The sequence below is a fragment of the Dermochelys coriacea genome, chromosome 24, assembly GCF_009764565.3.
Source record: "Dermochelys coriacea isolate rDerCor1 chromosome 24, rDerCor1.pri.v4, whole genome shotgun sequence".
NCBI classification, from domain to species: domain Eukaryota; kingdom Metazoa; phylum Chordata; order Testudines; family Dermochelyidae; genus Dermochelys; species Dermochelys coriacea.
In genome coordinates, this window is record NC_050091.1 from 1133148 (window position 1) to 1157218 (window position 24071).

Sequence of the window (24071 nt, forward strand, 5' to 3'; positions counted from 1 at the left end):
AGCTGGGCACCGACCTGGGACCCAGCCCATTCCCCAGCTAGCTGGGCACCGACCTGGTACCCGGCCCGCCCGGCTCTTGCCCCAGTTAGCTGGGCACGGACCTGGTACCTGGCCTGCCCGGCTCCTTCCCCAGTTAGCTGGGCACCAACCTGGTACCCGGCTGCCCTGCCCCTTCCCCGGCTAGCTGGGCACTGACCTGGTACCCAGCCCGCCCGGCTCCTTCCCTGGCTAGCTGGGCACCGACCTGGTACCCGGCCCGCCCAGCTCCTTCCCTGGTTAGCTGGGCACCGACCTGGTACCTGGCCCGCCCAGGACCTTCCCTGGCTAGCTGGGCACCGACCTGGTACCCGGCCCGCCTGGCCCCTTCCCCGGCTAGCTGGGCACCGACCTGGTACCTGGCCCCTTCTCTGGCTAGCTGGGCATGGACCTGGTACCCGGCCCGCCTGGCCCCTTCCCCGTCTAACTGGCAGCGACCTGGTACCTGGCCGCCCGGCTCCTTCCCCGGCTAGCTGGGCACCGACCTGGGACCCGGCCGCCCCTCTGGACCTGTCTCGTTACCTGGCCTGCTCAGCTCCTTCTCTGCCTGTGGTCCCACTGTGCTCAGTGGTCCCAGCGTGATGGAGACAAGGTGGGTGAGGGAAGATCTTTTATGGAACCAGCCCCTGGGGGGAAGCTTTGGAGCGAGGCAGCTCTTCTCCGGGCCCGGGCATCCTACAGTACCTGTGGCAATGCTGAGTGAAAGCTGGAAAGCCGGGCCCTGCCTGCTGCAGAAGTGGGTACAGTGAAAGATCTTGCTGCCCCCACCTGCTCACCTGCACGTTCATCTGTCTCTGAACTCATCACCAGGCTGCTGCTCAGGGTGGCACATGCTCAGTCCACGCCAAGCAAAGCTGGCGATGCCGCCTACCGTAACCAGCATCGCCTGGCCTCTAACGCTTAGTGTCAGTGGTCCCACCAGGTACCACACGCTCACCCCTTGCCCAGGCCGGGAGCCTGCTTTGTGTTTTACACCCTGTACAGTGCTGTAGTGACTGGTACAGCCAGCAGGGGACACCCTCCGGGGCCCACCATCGGGGCCCCGTGCCAGCCACACAGGGAGATGGCAGCAGCTCTGGGGCGTGACACAGACACAGCTGGGCTGCACTGCATGCTGGGTCCAGTAGCCTCTGCCAGACTTACCCCCCCATGCGCCACATTGGCTGGCTCTGTCCCTGCAACCGCCTCATCCCTCACTGCAGAGCAGCCACCTCTGACAAGCAGTGGCAGCTGTTTATCCCCCGCCAGTAAGAGGTTGGCTTTAGCCTGGAGGTGGATGGGATGAGTGAGGGTGGCTAGGAGGAAAGGGGTGGGAGTCACAAAGGTTTATAATAGGCTGGGAGGCAGCTGTGGGACATTTACACCCCAGCCCTAGGGAACAATCAGGCACAAGCCTAGCCTGGCTCCTGGAGCTACCTCAGCTCAGAGCCTGGACCAGGCTAAGCAGCCCAGACTGCCCCAGCTGCTAATGTGCCGGTGGCTCTGGGAGTCCTACAATAGCAGGGTCAGGGATTTCTCAGAGGGGGAATTCCGCTGCCCTGCATGCCCTGCTCCCTCCAGGCCCTTCCCAGCAGGGACCTGGGCCAGCCACTGCTCTGGCTTCCCGTTCCACATTGCCCCATGCCTGGTTCAGCTGAGCCCCCCGGGGGTTTGCTGCACTGGGATCTAGGGAGGAAGCAGGACAGGGTCTGAGCAGGCCCCAGCTTCTGCCTCCCGCCCTGCTCAGCTCACATTCTTGGGCACTCCTAGCAGGCCAGGAATGCCGCAGCTGGCAGCTGGCGTGTGTGTACAAGCCAATGTGCTAGGGGTAGTGGCGGCCTCTAGTGGGGCACACGCACACCCCCGGAAATGCTGCACCAGGGCCAGGCATGCTGGCATCATGCTTGCTGGCTGCCTGCCCTGCCAGGCTGTGAGCCTGCCAAGGGCAGGGCGGGGGAGATAGCGGTGGAGCCCGTGGCAGGGCGGGGGAGATAGCGGTGGAGCCAGAGGCAGGGATGGGGAGATAGCGGTGCAGCCAGTGGCAGGGCGGGGGAGATAGTGGTGGAGCCAGAGGCAGGGATGGGGAGATAGCGGTGGAGCCAGAGGCAGGGATGGGGAGATAGCGGTGGAGCCAGTGGCAGAGCGGGGGAGATAGCTGTGGAGCCAGAGGCAGGGATGGGGAGATAGCTGTGGAGCCAGAGGCAGGGATGGGGAGATAGCGGTGGAGCCAGAGGCAGGGCGGGGGAGATAGCGGTGGAGCCAGAGGCAGGGATGGGGAGATAGCGGTGGAGCCAGAGGCAGGGCGGGGGAGATAGCGGTGGAGCCAGAGGTAGGGCGGGGGAGATAGCGGTGGAGCCAGTGGCAGGGCGGGGGAGATAGCGGTGGAGCCCGTGGCAGGGCGGGGGAGATAGCGGTGGAGCCTGTGGTAGGGATGGGGAGATAGCGGTGGAGCCAGAGGCAGGGCCGGGGAGATAGCGGTGGAGCCAGAGGCAGGGCCGGGGAGATAGCGGTGGAGCCAGAGGCAGGGTAGGGGAGATAGCGGTGGAGCCAGAGGCAGGGCGGAGGAGATAGCGATGGAGCCAGTGGCAGGGCGGGGGAGATAGCGGTGGAGCCAGAGGCAGGGCCGGGGAGATAGCGGTGGAGCCAGAGGCAGGGTCAGGGATGGGACAAGATGCCTCGGCTTTCGCTTCCCATGCTGGGTGGAGCTGGGTCTGTAGAAGGCAGAGACTGAGCCAACCTGGAGCGCCAGGCAGAGGCTTGGCTCCGTGGCAGGCCACAAACCCATAACGTAAAGGGGCCCCCTGTGAAGTCACTGGATAATGCCGGCTACACAGCCCTGCTGCTGCCCTCAATCCCAGGCTGTAGCCCCCTGGATTCCCCTCCTCCTCCTCTGTCCCCATTTTCAACCCCCCAGCCCTATTGCACTGAACCAGCCACACCCCTGCCCGCCCCCGCATGTCCTCTGGCTATTTTCTGATGTGCAAGAGCAGAACTTCTGCTCTGGCCCTAACGACAGTTACCGAAACCATTATTACCAGCATGTCTGCTTGGCCAGCTCAGGGCCCGGGAGCGCCAGCCTCTGGCCATTTCATGTCTATACTGCAGGTGAGGGGGAAGGACCGAGAACTCCCTTGGATCCACACACGAGGGTGCCCGAGGAACCCCAGCATCCTGCACCGAGCAGCTACCATGTGTCAATTGCACCGGAATCCATCAGTTGCTCTTGCCAGGATGGGACCTGCTGGTTAATTTCCCCAGCCACTGACTTGCAGAGTAGCAGGGCACTTCTCCCATTCTGCAGTGCTGCCAGGCCTGGGGATCTCGGGTCGCCAGTGGGGTAAGAGTGCTGTCCCCAATCCCTTCTCACCTGCTCACATGCCAGCCTGTGCCATCTCCACTTGGGATTTCCCTGGAGCCTTCAATCTGTCCGTCTGCCCCCTCTGTAACAGCAGGCTGCCCCTCGAGGATGCTACAGGCAGGGAGTGCGGCTCAGACATGCATCTGCACAGGCTTTACCCAAGGGGTGTTAAGGGCAGAAAGATTTCATGTCCCTCCTACCCCAAGGCTGGGGGGCCCCGTGACTGAGCCCTGCCAGGCTCAGCCTCCTGCACAAGGATGGATGGCAAAGCTCAGCCCATCTCTGCTCTCAGCTGGAGCTTTTCCTGGGCAACTCCCAGGGGACGTTCACCTCCACAAACAGCTGGTAGACGGCAGCACCCCCTCCCGCCATTGCCGCACCAGGGGAGAGCGCCCAGGTCAGACGTGCCAAGGGACGCAGAGCCAGGGTGCTGGTGGGAGGAGGGCATTACACCAAGCACATGCTGGGCTCTGGGATGCAGGGAGGCGGTGGCCCAGGGGCCACAGCCCAGTCCTGGCACAGACTTTCGGGGGAAGTGGGGGTCATGCAGCAAAGCAGAGCAGACCGAAGCCCAGGTTCAAGTGCAGCTGGCAGGGGCTAAAGTCCCAGCATGCAATGCTGCACCCAAGCCCAGCAAAGGGCCCAGCAATGCAGCAGCCGGGGCCCCTGGGGTAAATAAAAGGGGGAGGGTGCTCCGGAGCCATTTGAGTACAGGCGTGGAGAATACTAGGATGCAGGAGGGGGTGGCAGCTGCTGGAGAGCAGGGACTGTGCCCCCGGCCAGCCCAGCCCACACAGGCAGGAGCTGCCACTGGCGCTGGGTGCATTTCCTGTTGGCTAAAGGGCTCGGGGCAAGGCACAGTCCAGAGACACGCTGCCCTCCCCCAGGCCATCACAGGCCTCCCCCTCCATGGGGATTGAGCTCCCTTTGACCAGCTAAAGGAAACTAGGCAGGAATCTTCCCTCCCCTGACCCCACCCAGGACTCTGCCAAGGAGATGGGGACCAGGGTTTTCACTATCCCCTTTCCTCTAGCTGCCAGGCTGGGGCCCTGAGCCCCTTCTGACCCCCACAGTTCCTTGGGGCTGGCCTGTTGCCCAGAGCACCCCACCAGCCAGAGAGGTTTTGCCTTCACACCCTCCTGAAGAACTGGACGTCCCAGCCTGCCAAGTATATGGAATCGTGGCCCGAAGTCCCGCAGTAGGAGCCCCTGGAGAGGCCACTAGTCAGAACCAGCAGCCCCACAGCCCCTGGGGGATGCCCTTGTTCCTGCATTCATGATGCCCAACTTCAGCAGGTCTGTGCCTATCACCTGCCAGAGGAACCCCCAGGGGACCTGCTGGACCACATGGACCATGTGTTGGAGCAGACAGATGGGAGACATTGTGACTGACAGACATGCTGGAGGCTGACCCATTCAGGGCACGGGGGCATCTCTGCCTCTCTCCAGCTCTTAAACCTGGGCCATGCGGGAAGGTGACCATGGTCGTGGCCCGGAGGAGTGCATGCTGGGGGCTGTAGTCTCCACTGGCTGCAGCTCTGCAGGGAGCAGCAGCCCCAGGTAGCTCCCATTAGCCCCATTTCACGCCAGTTCAGCCCAGCCTGAGGGCTCCGGATGGGGTTCTTGGCTGGGAGCAGCCTGGGGTGGGGGAACATGCCGTGACCTTGGTTTTGGGGCAGGGGAGAGGGGCTGCAGCAGCCTGCCCTGCATGGTGCCTCCAGCAGAATGGGTGGCATGGTCTCAGCACAGACTGCCTCTCAGCTCCATGCCCCCAGAGGCGAGTTGCATAGCGGTACCCAGGATGCTCAGCGCCTCGTGGCACGAGGTCAGGTGGCAGGGTTCCCCATGATTCCTCTCCATGGCTCATGGGGGACACGCGCCGTCTCCCTGCCTCTGCAGCGAAATCAACAGCGATCCTGGGACTGTTTGTTCCCCACAACGGCAGGGTGCTTGGACACTGTCCCGGAGTCCCTGGGCGATGCTCTGGACCTGCTCTCTACAAAGCCAGTCAGGACCCTGGGGAAGTCTCCTTTCTGGGAGCAGACTGCCCCCAGGGCAAGCAGCTCACCCGGCTTCCAACTCCCTGGGTCTGACCTCGGAGCATTCAGCATCCTCTGCCCCTCTGTGCACTTCCCACAGCGAGTCCACCCAGGCGGGGTCCTGGGGAAGCCAGAGGGTCCTGCCCCCCAACTCCGCAGTCAGACGGGACTCTCAGCCAGCCAATAAAACAGAAGTTTATTAGCAAAAAGAAAAGGAGTACTTGTGGCACCTTAGAGACTAACAAATTTATTAGAGCATAAGCTTTCGTGAGCTATAGCTCACTTCATCGGATGCATTTGGTGGAAAAAACAGAGGAGAGATTTATATACACACACACAGAGAACATGAAACAATGGGTTTATCATACACAATGTAAGGAGATTTCAGAGTAGCAGCCGTGTTAGTCTGTATTCGCAAAAAGAAAAGGAGTACTTGTGGCACCTTAGAGACTAAGGTTAGTCTCTAAGGTGCCACAAGTACTCCTTTTCTTTTTACTGTAAGGAGAGTGATCACTTAAGATAAGCCATCACCAGCAGCAGGGGGGGGAAAAGGAGGAAAACCTTTCATGGTGACAAGCAGGTAGGCTAATTCCAGCAGTTAACAAGAATATCAGAGGAACAGTGGGGGGTGGGGTGGGAGGGAGAAATACCATGGGGAAATAGTTTTACTTTGTGTAATGACTCATCCATTCCCAGTCTCTATTCAAGCCTAAGTTAATTGTATCCAGTTTGCAAATTAATTCCAATTCAGCAGTCTCTCGGAGTCTGTTTTTGAAGCTTTTTTGTTGAAGTATAGCCACTCTTAGGTCTGTAATCGTGTGACCGGAGAGATTGAAGTGTTCTCCAACTGGTTTTTGAATGTTATAATTCTTGACGTCTGATTTGTGTCCATTCATTCTTTTACGTAGAGACTGTCCAGTTTGGCCAATGTACATGGCAGAGGGGCATTGTCGGCACATGATGGCATATATCACATTGGTAGATGTGCAGGTGAACGAGCCTCTGATAGTGTGGCTGATGTGATTAGGCCCTATGATGGTGTCCCCTGAATAGATATGTGGACAGAGTTGGCAACGGGCTTTGTTGCAAGGATAGGTTCCTGGGTTAGTGGTTCTGTTGTGTGGTTGCTGGTGAGTATTTGCTTCAGATTGGGTTTATTAGACGACAGGAACGTGGTCTAACACAGAGCTTGTAGGTACAGAGAACAGGACCCCTCAGCCGGGTTCATTTTGGGGGGCAGTGAGCCAGACAACCACATCTGCACTTCGCTCCTTGTCCCCAGCCAGCCCCAAACTGACTCCCCCTCCAGCCCCCCCTCCTCTGGGCTTTGTCCCTTTCCCGGGCCAGGAGGGCACCTGATTCCTTTGTTCTCCAACCCTTCAGCTCTCACCTTGCAGGGGGAAGGGCCCAGGCCATCAGTTGCCAGGAGACAGTGTGTCAGCCATTTATGTACCCTGGCCCTTTGCTCTGCAACAATTACACCCCCTTATCCCACCCCCTAGAGACTTAAGAAATGCATAGGGGAAACTGAGGCACCCCTACAGTATTCAGAGGAAACATTAAGAACAATCCCAATTCGTCAATGACACATTCGCAGATAAGCCCCACTACAATCCTGGGGCAGGGACAGCAACCTCCTCCCTCCAGCAGCCAGGGGTTTGATGACCCCCAAATGGGCCAGAGTGCCTGACGTCTCGTTATACCCCTGATCAGCCAGTATGGGTCTTGCTGAGCTCCCACCACACTGCTGGTGCCCCTCAGTCCTGACCCGCTCCCCCCACAGCTGGTCACTGCCCTGACTGCAACATGCCAAGCAGGCAGCTCTGGCATTTCAGGAGCACTAATTAAACTGGCCTTGGAACTGCCCCAGCTTCAGCGCTCGAGAAGGGCCCAGGGGAGGCGTTAGCAGAGCCAGGGTCCATGTAATTAGCCGACACAGGAAAGAGCAGTGCAGGCAGAGAGCCAGGGTGGGCAGGCCCTGCTGCCAGCAATGCCCCTGAGCCATTTGCCACAGGGGTGTTCGCCTCTGGGCCACGGGTTCTCCCCCCCTCAGGGGATGCTCCTGCAGCTGGGTGAAGCTTGAGCTCCAGCCCAGAGCAGCCCCGCTCCCCACACCTAGCGCCGTGCCCTCGCCCCAGGCTCAGTGCCAACGGCTGCTGCCTTGAGCACCCGGTTAAGGGGTCTCCATTCTCCCAGAGCCACACAGCCCTCAGAGCGGGTGCGTGCCCATCACTTCCTGTTGGCAGGTGCCAGCCCTGTGCCCAGGGCAGGCCACCAACCCCACACCTCACTCCTGCCAGTGGCTGCAAATGGGAGAGGAGGTGCCAACCCTCCCAGCACCCAGGACTGGTTCCCTCTCTACTCTAGCTCCCCCAGAGTGAGTGGCACAGGGGCTCTGCCCTGCACTGGTGGGCACCAGGCGCTCCCAGACAGCTCACATCAAGCCTGTGGCATAAATGGATTTTATTCCTCTGCATGTACATGGCACCCCCCCCGTAGAGGCAGGAGGGGACTGCAGCTCAGTGATCCCCCTGGAAAGCAGGCAGCCCGTCCAGCACAGGGTACCAGGGCCTGGCGTAGCCTCAGGTTTCGCTGCTGGGGTTCAGACATGCCTCCAATACAGGGCAGCTGGAGTGAGAGTGCCCCCCGGTGCTCACCCCCACATCCAGCAGCAGACCCGGAAGAGTGGAAGGTGTCCCCTACAGCCAGGGGAGCAAGCACCTGCCAGGCTTGCAATGGGGCAGAGCTGCCAGCCAGCCAGCTCTCACCTGTTGGACCAGATGAACTATCAACACCCCTTCCCTGAGCCTGCTGCCCCACCCCAAGTGCAGAAGACTCAACAGGGCCTCTTCCTCCCCCGTCTGAGAGCCCCCAAGTGGCTGCCACAGCCTGGGCCCAGGCCCCGAGGAGCTGGCCACTCCCCGGCACTGCAGGCTGGAAAGATGCCCTCTTCCAGTGCCTAGGAAGTAGGGATGCCTTTGCCTGGCACTCCCCTTCCCAGGGTTATGTACGGGGACTCCCAGGGATGCTCCGAGGGAGGCCAAGGCTATCGGCTTGAGAACCAGCCACGGAGGAAGGTCTCCAGGAAGGAAAAGGGGTCGCCCAGGTCTGGAGTGCGGAGCCCCCTCTGCTGCTGCCAGTCACCCACAAACTGCACCAGCTCCTCTGGAGAACAGAAGAAAGGGATCAGTGGAGCCGGGCGCTCCCGGACAGTCCCCAAGAACCCTGCCAGGCCTGGCCCTCTTCCTGACTCCCCCACTGGCTCCAATCACCACCCGCCCCCAGCCCCACCCCACAGGAAGCACCTGGTCTACACTCACCATCATCCGGGATGGTGTCCTCCTCCTGAGGGTCCTTGTCCTGCCCGCCCTCCGGGATGGTGGTGACAGGGGTCTGGTCCCCTCTGCGGCGGGTGACGACGGTCTCTCTGCGCCCCTGGCTGTCCTGCACTGTCCGACGCTCCTCCACGGTCTGAGGACGGGACGGCAGGCACTTGTCACACCCAGCCTGGAGCAGCCCTGCCCCCTCCGCAGGAGCCCAAGTCACCAGCAGCCATGAGGCATGGCAGGCAGTGCAGGGTGGGAACTGTGACTGCACTGAGGGCCGCACCTGAACACGCCCCACTCCCAGGACCATATTTGTGAGCCCCTAATGAGAGAAGAGGAGACGGCCCTTCCCGACACAGCCGTGAGGAGTCACCCCCTTGATCCCTGGCCCTGCAATACTCACCCCATCGGGCCCTGTCACCGTGGTGACGGACACGCTCTGGAAATAAGAGTGGGCCTTCGGCTCGCCTGGTCTCAGGACCGTCTCCAGCCCCTCCAAGGAGACTCGGGAATCCAGATCTGTGCAGAGGATGGAAGTGCATAAGACAAGAGCTCAGGCAAAGCATCTCCCTCCAGGAGCTCAGGGACCCCATCCTGGGAAGGGCCCAGGAGAGAGTGGGGCTCTGCAGCAGCAACACCAAGATGCATCTCACGTGCCAAACTACCTGCTGGGGCACCCACCTCAGACCATGCAGCAGTTCGGGTCTCAGGGCTCTGGAACAGCACCTACCATAGCCAGCACAGCCTGGCCTGGCCTCTCTGCCAGGCTGGGGGTCCCAGCTGCACCCTCCTCCCAAAGCTCACATCCTCATGCAGTCCCCGGAGGGCACAAGCTGCCTCCAGACTCGATCGGCACTGACCTTTGTCCTCTCTGGCACTTGGGGGAGCCGGATGCATCTCTCCCAGCTATTATGGAAAGCAAAGAGCCAGTTAACAGGGGTGCGGGCATTACAGTGGCATACAGAGCAAGCGATGGGGCCTCTGATGGCTTGTTACAGACCTGCCTGGCCTTCTGGGGAGGCCTATGCCCACCAGCTTGTGCTAGCACCTGCCAGGAGGGCCTCTGCTATCCCTAAGGAGGTACCGACAGAGAGCACGGGCAGCGCCCCTGCCATGCCAGCAATGAGAGAGAGGTGGCTGCTGTGAGACCCAGACGAGAAGGCTGCGAGCTGCATCCCTGAGCCGGAGCTCGAGTGTTCACTCACCCCAGCAAACGGCTGCCAAGGCCTCATGCCTGGGGCTGCCAGGCCCGCACCATCCCCCAAGTCCCTCCCAGGCACTAGGCCCTCTTCAGAGATCCTGGGCTGGTGACTGTCTGGATATTTGAGCATCGAGTCCCGCAGCGCCTGCCGTTTCTGCTCCTCACTCAGATGGTCCGAGGCAGGTGGGGCAGCCTCGGAGGCAGGAAGCTCTAGGGAGCAGAGGGAAAGCAGCACATCACACCCCTGTTCTAACAATGACCCTCAGCTGGGACGTGTATCCCCCCATGCTGCTGTCCCACCCCTGGGCTACCCCCACCCCAGCGCTGCTGGTGCCCCTCAATCCTGACTCACAGCCCCTTATCTCTACGCGCTCACTCCAGCAGATGATGCCAATCATAAAGAGCAGGGGCTAGAGAAACCACGGTCGCTGGAGCCGTCTGCTCAGAGCAGAGCCCAGCCCCATACAAAGAAAGGCCCAGCAGCAGCCCCTGGACCCTGCCGATCCCAGCACTGCTCCCGGCCTGGCGCAGCACCCTACCGAAAGGCTGGCAGGGCAGAGTCCAGGCCCCCATCTCATTGAAGAGCTCGTTAAAGTCACGGAAAAGCTCGTCAAAGCCGAAGTTGTCGTGGAAGCGCATCCCGCTGAAGCTGAACCCAAAGTCCTCGGTGGGGGGCACCCCAAATGAGGGGCCCCCGTCTTCATCATATTCATCCTCCTCATCCTCATCCCGGGTGATGCCCCCAAAGAAAGGGTCTCGGGGCCTATGGGGGGGTCGTGGAGAAGAGAAAGAGTCATAGCAAAGGGCATCAGCATTTAGAGGGAAGGGCCCCCCACCCTTTGGGGGAATGTCCCACTCCCGAGCCGTGGGCACCTCTGGGGGCCTTGCCCAGACTGATGAGGAAGGGCCAAGTAGGGGGTGGGGCCCGGCTCAGGGGGCCCGGCTCGGGGGGGGGCCGAGTGAGGGGGGCCGGCTCGGGGGCCCGAGTGGGGGGGCCGAGTGGGGGGGGCCCGGCTCGGGGGGCCATGGGGGGGCCGAGTGAGGGGGGCCATGGGGGGGCCCGGCTCGGGGGGCCGAGTGAGGGGGGCCCGGCTCGGGGGGCCATGGGGGGGGCCGAGTGGGGAGGGGGCCGGCTCGGGGGGCCATGGGGGGGCCCGGCTCGGGGGGCCGCGCTCCGGGGGGGACGTTGCTGGTCCAGGCGGCTCCGCGTCTCGAACCTGCGGCCCCGGGGGAAGCCGAAGAACCCCCGGAACAGCTCGTAAAGGCTCATCCCGCTACTGCCGTAAAGCCGGACGGCTCCTCTGTCGCGCTGCCGCCTCTACCGCAAAGCGCGGCCGCCGCCGCGACTTCCCCCTTCGCGCGTCACGCTCGAGCCGCCCAGGGTCGCGGGGAGGCGATTGCGGCCCGATTGGCGCCGCGCCGCCGTAAAGCGACACCAGCGCGACGCTCGGGCGATTTCCCACCAGCCTCGGGCGCGCCGCCGCACAGCGACACCTCCCTCCTCGAACTCCTATTTTCCCTTCTGCCGTAAACCGAGGCAGCCTCTGTCGCCGTAAAGCAAATCACGCAAGAGTCGGAAAATGTTGTGGGTTCCCCGCCCCGCGCAGCTGCCTGGCCCCGCCCCTTTCGTTGTTGTGTTTGGGTCGCAGCGGGAGGGTCCAACCGGGACACGCGGGATTCCCGCCCCGCCCCCCCCCGAAATTAGCAAAAACAATAAAAGTAACAACCTGTAAAAAGCAAACCCAGGTCCCCTTGCTCTGCCTTTTATGTGTGTGCTTCGTACCCCTCCCCCGCCACGTCCCGCCCAGCCCCAGAGAGACCAGGGCCCCTTGTGCCGAGCGCGGCCCCCCCCAGAGAGATCAGGGCCCCTTGTGCCGGGCGCGGCCCCCACCCCAGAGAGATCAGGGCCCCTTGTTCTGGGCGCGGCCCCCACCCCAGAGAGACCAGGGCCCCTTGTGCCGAGCGCGACCCCCACCCCAGAGAGATCAGGGCCCCTTGTGCTGGGCGCGGCCCCCCCCACAGAGATCAGGGCCCCTTGTTCTGGGCGCGGCCCCCACCCCAGAGAGATCAGGGCCCCTTGTGCCGGGCGCGACCCCCACCCCAGAGAGATCAGGGCCCCTTGTGCCGGGCGCGACCCCCACCCCAGAGACATCAGGGCCCCATGTGCCGGGCGCGACCCCCACCCCAGAGAGATCAGGGCCCCTTGTGCCGGGCGCGGCCCCCCCCAGAGAGATCAGGGCCCCTTGTGCCGGGCGCGGCCCCCACCCCAGAGAGATCAGGGCCCCTTGTGCCGGGTGCGACCCCCACCACAGAGAGATCAGGGCCCCTTGTTCTGGGCGCGGCCCCCACCCCAGAGAGATCAGGGCCCCTTGTGCCGGGTGCGACCCCCACCACAGAGAGATCAGGGCCCCTTGTGCCGGGCGCGACCCCCACCCCAGAGAGATCAGGGCCCCTTGTGCCGGGCGCGACCCCCACCCCAGAGACATCAGGGCCCCTTGTGCCGGGCGCGGCCCCCCCCAGAGAGACCAGGTCCCCTTGCTCTGCCTTTTATGTGTGTGCTTCGTACCCCTCCCCCGCCACGTCCCGCCCAGCCCCAGAGAGACCAGGGCCCCTTGTGCCGAGCGCGGCCCCCCCCAGAGAGATCAGGGCCCCTTGTGCCGGGCGCGGCCCCCACCCCAGAGAGATCAGGGCCCCTTGTTCTGGGCGCGGCCCCCACCCCAGAGAGACCAGGGCCCCTTGTGCCGAGCGCGACCCCCACCCCAGAGAGATCAGGGCCCCTTGTGCTGGGCGCGGCCCCCCCCACAGAGATCAGGGCCCCTTGTTCTGGGCGCGGCCCCCACCCCAGAGAGATCAGGGCCCCTTGTGCCGGGCGCGACCCCCACCCCAGAGAGATCAGGGCCCCTTGTGCCGGGCGCGACCCCCACCCCAGAGACATCAGGGCCCCATGTGCCGGGCGCGACCCCCACCCCAGAGAGATCAGGGCCCCTTGTGCCGGGCGCGGCCCCCCCCAGAGAGATCAGGGCCCCTTGTGCCGGGCGCGGCCCCCACCCCAGAGAGATCAGGGCCCCTTGTGCCGGGTGCGACCCCCACCACAGAGAGATCAGGGCCCCTTGTTCTGGGCGCGGCCCCCACCCCAGAGAGATCAGGGCCCCTTGTGCCGGGTGCGACCCCCACCACAGAGAGATCAGGGCCCCTTGTGCCGGGCGCGACCCCCACCCCAGAGAGATCAGGGCCCCTTGTGCCGGGCGCGACCCCCACCCCAGAGACATCAGGGCCCCTTGTGCCGGGCGCGGCCCCCCCCAGAGAGACCAGGGCCCCTTGTTCTGGGCGCGGCCCCCACCCCAGAGAGATCAGGGCCCCTTGTGCCGAGCGCGGCCCCCACCCCAGAGAGACCAGGGCCCCTTGTGCCGGGCGCGGCCCCCCCCCAGAGAGATCAGGGCCCCTTGTGCCGAGCGCGGCCCCCACCCCAGAGAGATCAGGGCCCCTTGTGCCGAGCGCGACCCCCCCCAGAGAGATCAGGGCCCCTTGTGCCAGGCGCGGCCCCACCCCAGAGAGATCAGGGCCCCTTGTGCCGGGCGCGGCCCCCCCCAGAGAGATCAGGGCCCCTTGTTCTGGGCGCGGCTCCCACCCCAGAGAGATCAGGGCCCCTTGTTCTGGGCGCGGCCCCCACCCCAGAGAGATCAGGGCCCCTTGTGCCGGGTGCGACCCCCACCCCAGAGACATCAGGGCCCCTTGTGCCGGGCGCGACCCCCACCCCAGAGACATCAGGGCCCCTTGTGCCGGGCGCGACCCCCACCCCAGAGACATCAGGGCCCCTTGTGCCGGGCGCAACCCCCACCCCAGAGACATCAGGGCCCCTTGTGCCGGGCGCGGCCCCCACCCCAGAGAGATCAGGGCCCCTTGTTCTGGGCGCGGCCCCCACCCCAGAGAGATCAGGGCCCCTTGTGCCGGGCGCGGCCCCCACCACAGAGAGATCAGGGCCCCTTGTGCCGAGCGCGGCCCCCACCCCAGAGAGATCAGGGCCCCTTGTGCCGAGCGCGGCCCCCCCCAGAGAGATCAGGGCCCCTTGTTCTGGGCGCGGCCCCCACCCCAGAGAGATCAGGGCCCCTTGTGCCGGGCGCGGCCCCCACCACAGAGACGTCAGGGCCCCTTGTGCCGGGCGCGGCCCCCCCCAGAGAGATCAGGGCCCCTTGTGCCGGGCGCGGCCCCACCCCAGAGAGATCAGGGCCCCTTGTGCCGGGCGCGACCCCCACCCCAGAGACATCAGGGCCCCATGTGCCGGGCGCGACCCCCACCCCAGAGAGATCAGGGCCCCTTGTGCCGGGCGCGGCCCCCCCCAGAGAGATCAGGGCCCCTTGTGCCGGGCGCGGCCCCCACCCCAGAGAGATCAGGGCCCCTTGTGCCGGGTGCGACCCCCACCACAGAGAGATCAGGGCCCCTTGTTCTGGGCGCGGCCCCCACCCCAGAGAGATCAGGGCCCCTTGTGCCGGGTGCGACCCCCACCACAGAGAGATCAGGGCCCCTTGTGCCGGGCGCGACCCCCACCCCAGAGAGATCAGGGCCCCTTGTGCCGGGCGCGACCCCCACCCCAGAGACATCAGGGCCCCTTGTGCCGGGCGCGGCCCCCCCCAGAGAGACCAGGTCCCCTTGCTCTGCCTTTTATGTGTGTGCTTCGTACCCCTCCCCCGCCACGTCCCGCCCAGCCCCAGAGAGACCAGGGCCCCTTGTGCCGAGCGCGGCCCCCCCCAGAGAGATCAGGGCCCCTTGTGCCGGGCGCGGCCCCCACCCCAGAGAGATCAGGGCCCCTTGTTCTGGGCGCGGCCCCCACCCCAGAGAGACCAGGGCCCCTTGTGCCGAGCGCGACCCCCACCCCAGAGAGATCAGGGCCCCTTGTGCTGGGCGCGGCCCCCCCCACAGAGATCAGGGCCCCTTGTTCTGGGCGCGGCCCCCACCCCAGAGAGATCAGGGCCCCTTGTGCCGGGCGCGACCCCCACCCCAGAGAGATCAGGGCCCCTTGTGCCGGGCGCGACCCCCACCCCAGAGACATCAGGGCCCCATGTGCCGGGCGCGACCCCCACCCCAGAGAGATCAGGGCCCCTTGTGCCGGGCGCGGCCCCCCCCAGAGAGATCAGGGCCCCTTGTGCCGGGCGCGGCCCCCACCCCAGAGAGATCAGGGCCCCTTGTGCCGGGTGCGACCCCCACCACAGAGAGATCAGGGCCCCTTGTTCTGGGCGCGGCCCCCACCCCAGAGAGATCAGGGCCCCTTGTGCCGGGTGCGACCCCCACCACAGAGAGATCAGGGCCCCTTGTGCCGGGCGCGACCCCCACCCCAGAGAGATCAGGGCCCCTTGTGCCGGGCGCGACCCCCACCCCAGAGACATCAGGGCCCCTTGTGCCGGGCGCGGCCCCCCCCAGAGAGACCAGGGCCCCTTGTTCTGGGCGCGGCCCCCACCCCAGAGAGATCAGGGCCCCTTGTGCCGAGCGCGGCCCCCACCCCAGAGAGACCAGGGCCCCTTGTGCCGGGCGCGGCCCCCCCCCAGAGAGATCAGGGCCCCTTGTGCCGAGCGCGGCCCCCACCCCAGAGAGATCAGGGCCCCTTGTGCCGAGCGCGACCCCCCCCAGAGAGATCAGGGCCCCTTGTGCCAGGCGCGGCCCCACCCCAGAGAGATCAGGGCCCCTTGTGCCGGGCGCGGCCCCCCCCAGAGAGATCAGGGCCCCTTGTTCTGGGCGCGGCTCCCACCCCAGAGAGATCAGGGCCCCTTGTTCTGGGCGCGGCCCCCACCCCAGAGAGATCAGGGCCCCTTGTGCCGGGTGCGACCCCCACCCCAGAGACATCAGGGCCCCTTGTGCCGGGCGCGACCCCCACCCCAGAGACATCAGGGCCCCTTGTGCCGGGCGCGACCCCCCACCCCAGAGACATCAGGGCCCCTTGTGCCGGGCGCGGCCCCCACCCCAGAGACATCAGGGCCCCTTGTGCCGGGCGCGGCCCCCACCCCAGAGAGATCAGGGCCCCTTGTTCTGGGCGCGGCCCCCACCCCAGAGAGATCAGGGCCCCTTGTGCCGGGCGCGGCCCCCACCACAGAGAGATCAGGGCCCCTTGTGCCGAGCGCGGCCCCCACCCCAGAGAGATCAGGGCCCCTTGTGCCGAGCGCGGCCCCCCCCAGAGAGATCAGGGCCCCTTGTTCTGGGCGCGGCCCCCACCCCAGAGAGATCAGGGCCCCTTGTGCCGGGCGCGGCCCCCACCACAGAGACGTCAGGGCCCCTTGTGCCGGGCGCGGCCCCCCCAGAGAGATCAGGGCCCCTTGTGCCGGGCGCGGCCCCACCCCAGAGAGATCAGGGCCCCTTGTGCCGAGCGCGGCCCCCACCCCAGAGACGTCAGGGCCCCTGGTGCCGGGCACGGCCCCCACCCCAGAGAGATCAGGGCCCCCCTGGTGCCGGGCGCGGCCCCCACCCCAGAGAGATCAGGGCCCCTTGTGCCGGGCGCGGCCCCCCCCCCGAGAGATGGGCCCCTGGTGCCGGGCGCGGCCCCCACCCCAGAGAGATGGGCCCCTGGTGCCGGGCGCAGCCCCCACCCCAGAGAGATCAGGGCCCCTGGTGCCGGGCGCGGCCCCCCCCCCCAGAGAGATCAGGGCCCCTTGTGCCGGGCGCGGCCCCCACCCCAGAGAGATCAGGGCCCCTTGTGCCGATCGCAGCGCCCACCGCAGACAGATCAGGGCCCCTTGTGCTGGGCCTGGTCTCCACCAAGAGCAAGGCTCTGTCATGCTGGGCACGGCCCAGACACCCGGACTAGGGAGCCCCTTCTACTGGGCACGCACAGACCCCAGCCGAAATCAAAGCACCCCTTGTGCTGAGCATGGCACAGACCCTGAGCGAGATCAGGGTCCCAGTCATGCCAGATCCCCACCCAAATCAGGGCCCATTGGGCATAGCCCAGTCACCCGGAGACTGTCCCTGCCCTGAAGTGCTCACAATATAAACAGGCCAGACGAAGGCAGGATTATGTTCCTCATTGTATGGACAGGGAAACTGAGGCCCAGGAAACAAGACCCCCACAGAGAAAACTCTGTGCTGGCGCTGTGGCAGGCATGTGTCTGTCCCAGTCATCTGGAGATGCCAGTGCGGTTGGGGGCTCAAGTCCAGTCTGGGTGCAGATCTCACGGCCGTCAGGGCTTCCCCCCCTTTCTCACGAGGAGCTGGACGGGTCCCATGGGCAGGGCCCTGATGAGCTGCCAGGCCTCGAGCCGCATCAGCCCCTGCAGGCTCCTCTCCCCGATCTGGAGCAGCTCATCCCCAGGCTGCAGTAGGTCCTTGGGGCCCCCTGCAGAAGACACCAGGGTGACGAGCCTGGACCCTGGGACCTGGATCGAGGGGCTGCTGGCATGTCGTGTTGGGGACTGCACTGGGGCCACATGCAGCTGGGGTGATGAAGCAGGCCCCAGGTACCATGGGGAGAGAGACAGCTGTAGGGAGAGCCCGGGAGGTGGGGGGATTTCTCTGCTTGCAATGGGTGACTTTGTTCCCCGAGTCCTCTCCCCAGTGGGGCTGCTGGGATGGTACAGCCAGGCCTCCCTGATGACACAGGCCCTGGGACCCGCAGGGCAGCGATGGGCTGGGAGCTGCTCCTGTGCAGAGCGGGCTCCCCCCAGTCAGCCTCCCCCCATCACTGTCTCCCTCCCTCTCCATCTCGGCCAGCTCCGCAGTCCGGACCCCTACGCTGCCCCCCCTGTACCCCCGGTCTCTCACCCTGGAAGATCTTCTTGACGGTCAGCGGCCTGTCCCCCTGCAGCGACCCCCGTCCCCCATCCAGGCTGAATCTGAGTCCGTTGGCATCTTTCACCACCTGCACAGGCCTCATCGTGGCATCTGCGGGGGGACAGACAGACGGAGCCGTCAGACGCCAGCCCCTCCCTGCTCAGCTCAGGGCCCTGTCTGGCTGTCATTCACCTGGTGCTGATGGAGGGGGCTGTGGGACCAGCGCTGGGAGGGAGCTGTTGGGGAGTCCATCCACTGCCCCCTTCCGCAGCACCACAATGGCCTGCCGGGCAGCCCAGGCCCGGTGCAGCATTCGCACCGCCTCCCCATGGCTGCAGCCCGTCAGCGAGTGCCCGTTGATGGAAAGAACCTCATCCCCTGGCTGGATGGTGCCCTCCTGGGCGGCCAGGCCACTGGCAAAGACGCGGTGGATCTGCAGGGAATCAGGGCAGGGAGCTGCATTAGCCCCTAGAGCCACCCTCCATTCTCATCCTGCCGGCCCTGCCGGCCCCAGGCTCCCCTCCCCCTGCTGCTCCCTGGGGGACCCCGGCACTCACCCTCACCCTCTTGTGCTGGTCGCTCCCCCCTGAGATGCTGAAGCCCAGCCCAGCCCCCTCGTCCTCGTGCAGCACGACCACCTGGATCTCCTTGAGGTGCTGCTGAGAGAGAGGTGCGTCAGGGGCCAGAGCCTCTACAGACCCCGGAGGTGGGGGGCAAGGCTCCCCTCTATCCCGGTCTGCACCTGGGCACCTGGGCTGGGGAATGACGCACCCCCATCCGCTGCAGCCGCTGCCTGTGCTCCTCTGGCAGCTGGACCCCAGGCCGCAGGAAGGATCAGTTTTCATAGAAGCTCAGGGTTGGAAGGGACCTCAGGAGATCATCTAGTCCAACCCCCTGCTCAAAGCAGGGTCAAGCCCCAATTTTTGCCCCAGATCCCTAAATGGCCCCCTCAAGGATTGAACTCACAACCCTGGGTTTAGCAGGCCAATGCTCAAATCACTGAGCTAACTCCCCTGCTCCCAACCGGCCCAGCACAGAGCCCCAGCCCGATGGTGGGGGTCACACAGGGAGCCCCTGCCTACCACAGAGTCCCAGCCTGATGGGGAGCCCCAGTCACACGTGGGAGCCCCTGCCCAACACAGAGCCCCGGCCCTATGTGTGTCCTGGCCCAACAAAGCCCCGGCCCGATGAGGGATCACACAGGGAGCCCCTGTGCGCCACGGAGCCCCGGCCTGACAGGGGGGTCACACGGGGAGCCCCTGCCCGCCACAGAGCCCCGGTTCGATGGGGGCATCACACAGGGAGCCCCTGCCCAACACAGAGCCCCGGTCCGATGTGTGTCCTGGCCCAACAGAGAGCCCCGGCCCGATGTGGCATCACACGGGGAGCCCCTTCTCGCCACAGGGCCCCAGCCTGACGGGGGGTCACATGGGGGCCCCGGCCTGACAGGGGGCCCCTGTCACACGTGAAGCCCCGACCCGAGCCTCTTCACTCTGACCCCACCCAACCTGCCTCGGTCCTGCCTGGGGCCCGGGCGGAAGGACACGTCCCGTGTGCAGGGTGAGGGGGACAGACAGACGGCGCCCCCTCGGGTGGCACATACCTGCAGGCTCTCGTCTCCCAGGCCCTTCACCTCCTCCAGCATCTGCTCCAGGTCCTGGGCTGGGACCGCGGACACCATGGACAGGCTGGAGTTCAGTGATGTTGAGCGTCCTTTGTCCAGGGGCTCCTCCTTCCCGTCCAGGCCAAACTCCATCAGCTCAGCCAGGCTGGGGGCAGGAGAAACCCCATCACGGCCAGGGGCCTGTCCCCCCATGGTGCCCCCAGCACCCACACCTGCCCCTACCAACACTGCCCCCCAGCACCCACGCCTGCCCCCACCAACACTGCCCCCCACCTCCCAACACTGGCCCCCAGCACCCACGCCTGCCCCCCAGGACCCACACCTACCCCCACCTCCCAACACTGCCCCCAGAACCTCCCACCTCCCAACACTGCCCCCCGCACCCATGCCTGCCCCCACCAACCCTGCCCCCCAGCACTCATCCCCCACCCCCATCACTGCCCCCAGCACCTCCCACCTCTGCCCCCTAGCACCCACACCCACCCTCCAGCACTTCCGCTATCTCCCTAGGGTTCAGGCATCTGGCACCAACCCCAGCTGCCCCCCAAAGGCCCTCACCCACCCCAGCAGAGCCCTGCTCCCTGCCCCTCCCGCTCAGCTCCTGGCCCCTGGGTCCTGCCCGGCTCTGCCAAGGGCGGCTGGCATTGGGTTCTCAGTGCGATGTTCACACATCCAGCCAGGGGCATGTGGCACAGGAGCGTCCCTGGCTTTGGTACCGGTAGGTTACCAGCCCCCTGGCATAGCAAAAGGGGGTGAGAGCTCCCCAGCCTCAGGATGGCTTGGAGGGGAGACCCCAGAGCACCCCCAGGGCCAGCTCCAACCCGGCTACCCACCTGAGGGCGAAGCTCCGGCTGCGGGGCTGGTTCTGCTCACTGGGGGTGGTGAGTGAGGACTCTGTAGTGTCAGAGTTGTCCCCGTCGGACTCCCCCAGGCCCCAGGGAGCAAGGGGCAGGGCTGGGGATGGCTCTGGGGCCCTGCCCTCTGTGGGGAGCGGGGAGGATGTCAGGGGGCCACGCCTGGGCAGGTGGCTCTGCAATGGCCCCCCAGCAGGTCTGGTCCGCGGCAGCCCCTCACCAGCTGGACCTTCCCCCTGGGCCGCCTTGGGTCTGCTGGCGTCTGGGGGGGCCTGGGGCAGCCCTGGAGCTCTGGCTCCTGCCCTCAGTGCCCCCAGGCCAAGTGCTGCACTGTCCTTCCTACCACCCTGGGGCTGCTCAGGGGCTGGTGGCTCCGGCTGGGGCAGGCACAGCCTGGCTGGCAGGGCTGAGAGTAGTTGCCCTTTCCTGGGGGGCCGTGACTCCTGCTCCCTGCCCCAAGCTGCCCGGCTTCGCTGGGGCCCGGCTGCTGGGGCCCCCATCAGCCCACTTCTGCCTCGGGGGGCAGCAACTGCCCAGGGAGCCTGGGTTGCCCCAAAGCGCAGCTCGAAGGAGCGAACCTGCTCCCTCACAGAGCAGCCTGGCCCCACGCGGGGGCCCCTGGCCCCGCCGGGGGGAGGCCGTGTCTCCCCAGCTGGCTCCGTCAGCTCCCTCTGGGCAGGGGGCCCGGAACTGCTGGGGCGCAGGCCTGGGGCCCTGCTGGACAGGACTCTCCCCTCACTCCTGTGGGGCGGCCAGTCCCTTCCACTGGGCTTCGGCTTCTGGCCTGCCCTCCCCCGGGCCCCGGGGCCAGGGGCCCGGGGGCCGGGTTCCTCGCTTGCAGCCAAGCTCTTCTGGAAGAGCCTGATCCGCTCCTGCAGGCTGAAGCACGGGAAGCCAAGGGCCCTTTGGGCTGACGCCTCCTGCAGGGGCCTGACTTGGAAAAGCGGGGAGGGCCCCGGGCCCCGTGGGCCGTCACAGCTCCCAGCTCTCCAAGGCCTGGCTGTGGCAGCCCAGCTCCCAGGCCGTGGCTGGCCAGGGCCAGGGCCAGGGCAGGGGGGCTGGGCAGCGTCTGGCTCCATTCCCAGCGGCAGGTCAGAGAGCTCCGAGTCCAAGTCCCATGGGGCGGCTCAGGAATCCCCAGCTGATCCCACTGGATCCCGCGTAGCTGGTCCTGCTGGATCCATCAGCCTCCCCCAGCCAATCCCGGCATGTCCCTCGTGAGGGGATGCTCCCCCATGCGCTGGTCTCCTTCCCAGAGTGACAGGGCCTCCCAGCCTCGCCTGCCTGGACCGGGGCAGTGACTGAGGAGATGATGCCGATCGCAGGGTGCCTGGGGCTACTGCGTCCCTCCCGGACCTGTTGGAAGCAGAGGCCAAAGGGGGGGTTGATTCCCTGGACCCTCCACCTGCAGGACCCTGCTCCGTCTCCGTGTGACAGGGCCTGGCCTGGGCACCCTCAACCACCACCACAGTCTCATTCTCCCAAGCATGTCATTACTGGGCGCTTTAGAGCCACTGAGTTATTTAAGGTGCCATCTAGTCAGAACCTGCCCTGGCATGGGAGGGAGCCATTTAACCCCTGCATGACCAGGGGCAAGCATGGTGCTGGCTGTCTCATGTTCTGGGTGGGGCTGGGACCGAGCCCGAGCAAACTCCAGTGCTTTTGGGATTTGGTTGCCCATGAGAGCGATGAGGCTCTGGGAGAGGTCAGGCAGCACCAACCGCTGGGTGAGCAGGACTTTAGCCACACCAGTTGAATTCTGCATCCAGAAGCACTTTACAAACTAGCCAGGGATGGATTCAGCCACCTCTGGGATGCAACCAGGCAGCTGAAGAATAGGAAGAATGGGGTGGGGGTGGGGTGTCGTTCAGCACCTAGTGCCAGATTTTGTTCAAGGGGTAAAAAAGAGTTTTGCAAATAAACAAACAGCAGCAGCAGATTTGTAATGAGATTTGAAAAAAAACAAAACAGGTTTTATTCTGTTGCAAGTTTGCAGCCTGGACCCCCATGGCCTGATGGGCACCAGTCACCTGGAAGCCATGGGCATTGGCTGCCCAGACCCCATGGCCTGACGGGCACTGGTTGCCCAGACTCTGCAGCTTTCTACCCACACATGGGACCCCAAATGAAAGGGGCCTGTCTGCATTCACCCCGGGGTGCTGGACCTAGCCAGCTGTGTGCTCCTCTTGGAGAGCAGCGAGAAGCCAGAGGTTTGGGTTGAACTGTCCGATGGTGAGCCGGGCAACATATCTTAAATGGGCCCTTCGAAGCCAGCTGTTGAGGGAAGGGATCACGCACCCACCCCACCTGCTGGGGACCAAGGGATGGGGAGGGGAGCAGCCCATTTGGCCAGGACATGGGTCTAGAGAAGTGCCAGGCACCTTGCATCACAAGTAGCCAGGATGCTGTGCTTTGGGGTTCATCCAGGTGTCCCCCCTACCAACCGCCCCCTCCCCATCACACCACAGGCAGCACCTCCCCTCTCCCCAGTGCTGCGGTTAGAGCAGGGACTTGGCCATGAGGACAGAGTGAAAAGAGGCTGAATCACTGTCCTGCCATGCAGCACCCAGAAGAGCAGCCATAGGGCTTGTGATTACAGGGGGCAGAGCAGGGAGAGCCCTGGCCTTCTGCTGCCCCCCTCGGCACCATCCCCGCCCCAAAACACACCGCCACGGGGCCAGGTAACCTCCCCCCATGTCTCACCCGTCCCCCAACCTCCTGAGCAGCTGCCCAGGAGGACTTTGATAAAGTCCTCCAATGTGGAAGACACCAACTGGCACATGGGATCTGCCTCCCCCCAATACTGCCAGCAGGAGCGGGAGGTCTCCGTCAGTCTTTACCCCCCACCCCGCAGCGGGTCTAACCTGGCCTTACCTTGCAGAAGAGCCCCAGCCGAGGGTGCAGTCAGCCGATGCTGTACCCTCCCCCACTGGGGCACCGTGAGGTGGCCCGGAGCCGGAAGAGGTTCTTGCTCATCTGTTGCTGTGCGGAACTGAGCAGCCTCTGGGTTAGAAAGGCAGGGCCCCCCCAGCTCTCTACAGGCAGCTCAGCAAGGTACAGGGGAGACTTCCTGCCCGTCTGCTTCCGCTGGGCCTGGGTACAACCCGCCACAGCTTCCCTTCTCGAGAGGGCCCGCCCGAGGCTGCGGATCCAGCCCCAAGGACTGTGGTCCAGAGCGAGGTCTGCTACGCAGGGAGGTGTCTCTGCAGCTCCTTAGCGCAGCCGAGCTGGGGTAAAGGGGCTGTCAGATAATGAGGTGTCAGGGCCACAGCTCCCTCCTCGCTCCGTCTGCACCCCAACCCCCATTGCACAGTCCTGCTGCTGCAAGAACAGCCCCGCGCAGCACCAACTGGGGACAAGGAAGGGCAGGGGACAGGCGGGAGCCACAGCTCTCAAGGAACCAAGGGCCAGCCTGGATGTTCTTAGCCACTGCCACACGCAGCTCTGGCCTGGGGCAGGCCCCTGCAGTCACGCACTCGCACCCCCTGCAAAGCCCTCTGACTGCGGAAGGGGCCACTCCTGCCCCCCAGCAGGTTGATCACTATGGACCTGGCTCACGTAGATCACATCAATCTATGTTCTTCGCACCACATACACCAGCACGCATCGCTAGGACGCAGAGGGATTTCTAACCATACCAGAGCACTTTGCAAAGCTGATGTCAGCTTTGATATCAGAAAACAGGAAACTTGTCACAGGTGCAAAGAGCAACATTCTGCCCTGGGACAAGCAGGGGACTGGAGCAGTACCTGGCACGTGAGGATCCAGATCGAAGAGAAGGCACAGACAACAAGAAGTTAAGGAAAGGGAACAAACTGATGGGTCAGACCTTGGGGACAGGTAGCGAGTTCTGGAAGGTGTCAGATCAGCCTACCAGTGCTCCCAGAGGACGGATGTAGCTTC

The 24071-nt window shown here is 65.1% G+C and overlaps 2 protein-coding genes across 5 annotated transcripts; both read right to left on the minus strand.

Moving 5' to 3' along the window:
• Positions 1-7855: 7855 nt before the first annotated feature.
• HAX1 (HCLS1 associated protein X-1) lies at positions 7856-11472 on the minus strand. Of its 2 annotated transcripts, XM_043502243.1 has the most exons (8): positions 11156-11468; positions 10478-10701; positions 9943-10148; positions 9598-9643; positions 9141-9256; positions 8732-8882; positions 8423-8576; positions 7856-8023 (listed from the first exon to the last, which is right to left on the minus strand). In XM_043502243.1, the coding sequence occupies exons 1-7, from the start codon at positions 11206-11208 to the stop codon at positions 8458-8460; spliced, it is 915 nt and encodes a 304-aa protein (XP_043358178.1). In that variant the 5' UTR covers positions 11209-11468; the 3' UTR covers positions 7856-8023; positions 8423-8457. The 2 variants fall into 2 exon arrangements, with proteins under 2 accessions (XP_043358178.1, XP_043358177.1); XM_043502242.1 differs by lacking the exon at positions 8423-8576 and having other exon boundaries at positions 11156-11472.
• Positions 11473-16935: 5463 nt separating this feature from the next.
• Positions 16936-23457, minus strand: LOC119847849 (pro-interleukin-16-like). Of its 3 annotated transcripts, none has more exons than XM_043502066.1 (7): positions 23043-23453; positions 20148-21524; positions 19294-19459; positions 18248-18349; positions 17883-18123; positions 17682-17801; positions 16936-17256 (listed from the first exon to the last, which is right to left on the minus strand). In XM_043502066.1, exons 2-7 carry the CDS (start codon positions 21245-21247, stop codon positions 17102-17104), a joined length of 1884 nt encoding a protein of 627 aa, XP_043358001.1. In that variant the 5' UTR covers positions 21248-21524; positions 23043-23453; the 3' UTR covers positions 16936-17101. The 3 variants fall into 3 exon arrangements, with proteins under 3 accessions (XP_043358001.1, XP_038238918.1, XP_038238921.1); XM_038382990.2 differs by having other exon boundaries at positions 18248-18346; positions 23043-23446; XM_038382993.2 differs by lacking the exon at positions 18248-18349 and having other exon boundaries at positions 23043-23457.
• Positions 23458-24071: the final 614 nt, after the last annotated feature.